The following is a 5,711-nucleotide window of genomic DNA, read 5'->3' as shown; positions in this document are numbered from 1 at the left end:
AAAAAAAAAAAAAAAAAATCAAGGTATGAACTCCTAGGGTGCTAGGGCAAAAACCTGGCTACACACGCCACGCTACGCAAACGCCACAACTGTGCATATGTAGTACAAGGTAGTTGCTGGCCTCTTTTTTTGGCAACTGACAGGCACGGGAAGGCCGACGGCTATGGGCCAGTGACGGAGCAGGCAGCAGCGAAGCCGAACCGCGGCCTGGCGGGCGGGCGTCGCGACAAATCTCGGTTGCGCGATTGATCTCCGGGCACGGTGGGGGCGCGTGTTTGGCCGCCCACTCGTCGAAGCTACTCGAACAGAGTAATCCGCACGGGATATAGGGCCACGGTACATGGCACCTTAGCGGCGGTGGGGAAGGATTGTTTTGGCGAGAGGGTGGCCATGATGCGGGATTGGCCTGGGGGGCCTGCTGTTATATTATGATTGCTGTTATGATTGCGAGGAGGCGCGGGTGGATTGATAGGTGCGAGGAACTAGGAGGTGCGGATAGGGAGATCCGAGAGGGGCGATCTCCGGTTGATGATGCAATGCCTGACGAGGCGGTCTGGAGGGGCTGAAGGAAGCGTGTCGAGGGAGTGCGAGGCTTGGCTTATGGTGGTGGTTGCTGTGGTTGTTGTGGTAGTAGGTAGGTAACTAGGTACCTACGGGTCAGCAGTGGCAGGGAGAGCGGGAGAGCGGGAGAAGGAGAGATTGAGAGAATGGAAAGACAGTCGGTGTCGAGAGAGAGAACGCGCGCGCGACAAAACGAAACGGCGGCTCGGGCGCGCGGCGCACAGAAATAGGCATGGTGGCAGGCTTTTGTTTCGCTTTTTTGGGAAGAAAAGAGGATTCGAATCAGCCTTCAGCCTTCATTAAAGTCGGGCCAGCCACTGACGCTGCGCGAGATGGCTGTCTGGGAGGCCTGGGCACGGACGCCAGGCGGGAAGGGCGCGACCTTCGGGGCTCTTGGCAGGATGACGACCGGCCTTGGTTCGACGTCTGGTGTCTGGTGTGAGAGTGTGCTTTGGGGGGGAGCATTATTTTAATAAACAACAACGGGCTTGGAGGCAGGCAACCAACCAACCATGTGGACGGCCGTCGCTCCGTAGTGCAGCGGCAGGGCGCCCACCCCCTCTCTCCTCTCTCGTCGCGCACTCGGACTTTGCCAGTGCCCAGTCTGGGGCGGCCTGACGGAACCGTTGAAGCTTGCGACTGGTCAGACGCGTCCGCTTTCGTCCAGAGCATGTAGTAGATCGACTTCGCGTCCCAGTAGCGTGGCAAGTTGGCCGTATTCGCTTTATGGGCCCGCCGCATGGGCAAAGAAAGAAAACGGAGCGGAGATTTGGCCCTTTCGCTGTCTCCTCGTCCCCCCCCCTCTTCATAACTCTCCGAGGCCCGCGCGCGCGCGTCCCGGGCGACGACAATCATGACGAGGCCATGACGAATGTTCCGCGCGCGGCCACAAGCACGTTGCGTGAAGAGGGTTAATTACACAACCCAGACGGAGATGATCTCGACATTATTCGGAGTCGGAAATGGCGAGCGACTCGACTCCGATGGACCGGGTTCCTAGCAGACAGACCAGACCGAGAGGTGATCAGCTCAGCAGCCGCGACAGGGGCAGTCAAGCCCCCACTGAAACGGAACAGATCCACGATTTGCGCAGCGCCGATCCTGAAACAAATAAAGGACCGGCAGCTGGCGAGAGAGAGCGAGAGCGAGAAGAGAGCATCGTGTTTCTATTCTGGGGTACAGTACACACACGACTAGTCACGCACACACGCTGGACAGTGCTAAGATTGTTCTTGAAACGCAGACGAGCAAGAGCAGGAAAAAAAAAAAAAAGGACGCCAAGCTAGGGGGGGGCAAGGCTCATCGAGATATCCTATGTAGCGTGCGTAGCTGCGTAGCTAGAGGTAAATAGTCGACAATGACCCATGACGGAAAAGGGGCGTGTTCGAGGCCGCCTTACCGCAAGCAGCGGGGGCAGGCCCGGGATTGGCGGGAGGGATCACGATGGTGCAGAGGGAATCATGGAAGAAGGAGGTTATGCCGTGCGCAACGGGGCAGTGCACCGCTGTCGTGCAGCGTCTCTTGTCAGTCAACTCGTGACTCCTGGGCCCGTCGCGACTGCCCGTGGCACAAGGGCCAATCTCTCTCCTGCACCGTGGCTGCTCTGCTCGCGCCGCTGTGAGTGGTGGGAGCTTCCGCAATCCACAGATCCTCGCGCTGGCGTGGTCCATCCGCTTCGCGACCGTTGAGCAGAGATCCTTCCTCACTCCGAAGCCGACAGCCTAACTCTCCACCACCTCCGCCGCTCACAAACGCTCCTTCACGACACCATCCCTCCCCCTCCCCCCTCCGACCCCCTCCCTCTCCTCCCGCGCCCTCCCCCACCGTTACATGTCGGCCGCCCGTCTCTCAGCGCTCGACTTTCGCTCGTTCTCCTCGTCGTAATTACCTTAATTCTTTTGCCTGGTCCTGTGCGCGCCCGTCCAAAGCTGCTGGATCCGCGCCCGCTTTCGACATTTTGCCAACCCTCTGGCACCGCTTCCCCTAAACCCAATCTCCTTTGAAACTTTCGACTTCGATGGCTCCCTCCACTCCTCGTCTGAGGATCCTGTCAGGTACGTCCCGTCGCTCCGTTTTTACTTTTGGCTTTGCTTCGACGACCCGCGAGCTGACTCTCTCTCTCTGCCTGCAGTCGGCGGCAATGCCGTGTCGGCTTTCCTCTCCTGGCGTCTCCAGGCCACTAACGCCTGCGACGTCACCCTTGTCTGGAAGTCGGGCTTTGAGAACGTGGCGCAATATGGCATTTCGATGAAGTACGTGGTGCAGTACCGCCTTTGCCGCTGCCGGTTTGGCGTTTAACACTTTTGGTTTCCAGGTCCAAGCAGTACGGCAACGAACGGTTCAAGCCTCACGCAGGTACGTCCCATGAGGAGGCGCTGTTTCACTCTTTCATGCACGCAGGTCTCTGACGTCCAGCACAGTCGTCCGCTCGCCCGAAGATGCGGCGCAAGCCTCGAAAGCCCCGTTCGACTACGTCCTTCTTTGCGTCAAGGCCCTTCCTGACGTCTATGACATTGCGTCTGTCATCGAGTCCGTCGTTTCCCCGCAGCACACATGCATTCTCATGAACACCACCCACAACATCGGCGTCGAGTCGTACCTTGAGCAGCGCTTCCCCACCAATGTCGTCCTGTCACTCGTTTCGGGCGCTGAGATCACCCAATTGGGTGCCAGCGAGTTTGAGCACCAGGACGCTTCTGATATCTGGGTGGGTGCTGCAAACGAGAACCCGGCAATTCCCGGATCCATCCAGACAGACATGGCCGAGGCGCTGGCGATGACGCTTAGCTCGGGACAGGTGGACTGCAAGGTGTCGAAGAACATCCGGCAACAGCAGTACGAGCGGATGATTGGGTAAGGACACCTCGCACCCAGACATTTCCTTGCAGCTGCTAACTGTATGCGAAGAAACATTGCTTTCCATCCCGCGAGCGTCCTCTTCGAGAACGCCAACCACGCTGAGCTCATTGAGAAGGTGGGCGTGCGTTCGCTGATCTCAGGGGTGATCGATGAGCTCCTGCAGATCGCAACGGCGCAAGGTTGTAGCTTCCCCTCCGATTTCAAGGATACGACGATCGCAGCAATGGCCCGCCCGCAGGAGACGAACAGCATTATGTACCAGGACTTTGCCGCGAAGCGTCCGATGGAGGTGGAGACTTACCTTGGTTCGCCGCTGAAGCTTGCTCAGGAAGCGAACGTTGCAGTGCCCAGGATTGAGACTGTGTACGCCATGCTGCACCACGTTAACATTGTCAACCAGCAAAGGCCTGCTGCCGCTGCCCCGATGTCGCCCCAGGCGGGTGGCCCTCCGCGCATGACTGGACCGATGCCCCGCGGACCGCCTGCGAACGGCATGCCGATGAAGAACGGCATGCGCTCCAGTAGCAGGGCGCCCTCAATGACTGGACAAGGTCCTCCACCGATGATGAGGAGAGGCCCGCCCCCGCCGAACGGTTACCCACAAAGGCCCCAGCCCGGCCCCCACGGACCGCCCATGAACAGACGCCCGTCGCTCGAGGGTAATGACCTTGAGGAGTTTAGCCACTTGATGCTGTACGATGCGGTTCCGGAGGACGGTGCTGAGATTCCCAACGGCCTCGTTCCCAACGGTGTTTACCCCGACAGTGCGCCGGCCTCGTCGACCGATTTGGCCCTGAGGGAACGTGAACTTGCGTTGAGGCAGAAGGAACTCGCCTTGAGGGAGCAGGAGTTCAGGATGCGTGGTCCTCCCGGACCCCCTGGCCCGCGTAGGCCTATGCCTCCGGCTTCGGTCGCCGGCGACTATGACGAGGAGGATGGCGACTTCTTTGACCCGATGGCTCCCCGCGCCCCTATGGTTGACCCTGAAAACTTTGACATGATGAGTATCACTTCTCGTCGCACCCGCAAAGCACCCAGCGCGCAGCAACTGCGCAAGAACCCCGAGATGGGCGGCAACGGCCCGCAGTCGCGCTCCAGGAGCGCATTCGGAAGGCCCATGATGGGTAACAAGAGGACTTCGGCGAGACTGATGAACGACGTGCCAGGCCTCCATGACTCTCTCATGAACAACGCTCTTTTGGGATACTCTTCTGATCGCTACGGAAACGTTGACCGCGCAAACATGGGTCAACAGTCGAGGACGAACTCGCTGACCGCAGCTCGTTTGGACGAGATGGCCGGCCCCGGCTACGGCGCCTACCCAATGCCACGCAGAGCTAGTCAATCACCTGGTAACCCACTCAGTCCGGGCCGTGGAAGGCCTTCGCCTCCTGGTGGCTATCCTCCGTACGCTAACGGACCGCAGCCCAACGGTAGGCCGTCTCCCCCGGGCATGAAGCAGCCAGTCCCCCGTCATCCGCCGGGACATGGCAACGCAGTGGCACCGCAGGCGGTTGAGCAACACGCAGGTGTAAGCAACCAATACCCGCCCAGAAAAGGCCCTCAAGTTCGCAGTCTGACTGGAAGTGCGAGCGCTAGCGCGGAGAGTGGTGATAGCGGCGCCAGCGCTCTTGTAGATTCTGAACCCTCCGCGGCCAGCAGTCAAAGCAGCCTGGGACCGCATGCCCCTATTGGCGTTCGGTAGAGGAGGGCCTTGTTCGCTTCGGTTTGGGTGATCTTGCGGCATTCAACTTGGCGTATCGGCGCAGTTCTGGTTCAGCAATGTTTTAAATTTTGCCGTCCTCGACAACGCAGCAAACCAACTTCGGATCAAGTGTCTACGTCTCCTGCTTTTGAGGGACGTTTGGACGTCGCGCCTTGCGTATGCATGCGCGTGACACACTCCTGAATGGAGATCGAAAGTCGAAGCAGCTCTTATCGCGAGCATCGTTCCTTTGTCCATAGTCGAGCCCGTCTTCTTACGGCTCAACGGCGGTTTTCTTTTCTTTAATGACCTGGATAGAAGGGCGGGACTGGATCGGGCACAACACTTCTGCACATGCGCAACACACTGCACACATTCGTTCCCTACGAAACATCTGGATTTCCTTTCGTCTCCTTTTTCCCCTTCTGCACACGTACATACACGGGCGGATCGGTGCCGCCGATTGTTTCTGAGAGTGGCTTGCAGCAGCACGCCCACTAATCTTCTTTTTACTCTCTTGCATGGGGCGTGTGGTTGTCGACGGACTTGGGTCTTTCTTTCACTTTTTACTTTTTTTTTTTTTTTT

General features: G+C 58.7%; 1 protein-coding gene across 1 annotated transcript; it reads left to right on the top strand.

Moving 5' to 3' along the window:
• Positions 1-2,578: 2,578 nt before the first annotated feature.
• K452DRAFT_303743 (uncharacterized protein) lies at positions 2,579-5,125 on the top strand (the record flags this gene model as incomplete). The annotated part of the gene is made up of 5 exons (XM_033542763.1): positions 2,579-2,615; positions 2,693-2,813; positions 2,876-2,916; positions 2,982-3,414; positions 3,469-5,125. 5 exons carry the CDS (start codon positions 2,579-2,581, stop codon positions 5,123-5,125), a joined length of 2,289 nt encoding a protein of 762 aa, XP_033390880.1.
• Positions 5,126-5,711: the final 586 nt, after the last annotated feature.

The sequence above is a fragment of the Aplosporella prunicola genome (genome assembly GCF_010093885.1).
Source record: "Aplosporella prunicola CBS 121167 unplaced genomic scaffold K452scaffold_177, whole genome shotgun sequence".
Classification (NCBI taxonomy): Eukaryota; Fungi; Ascomycota; class Dothideomycetes; order Botryosphaeriales; family Aplosporellaceae; genus Aplosporella; species Aplosporella prunicola.
This window is presented reverse-complemented; position numbering and strand designations above follow the sequence as displayed.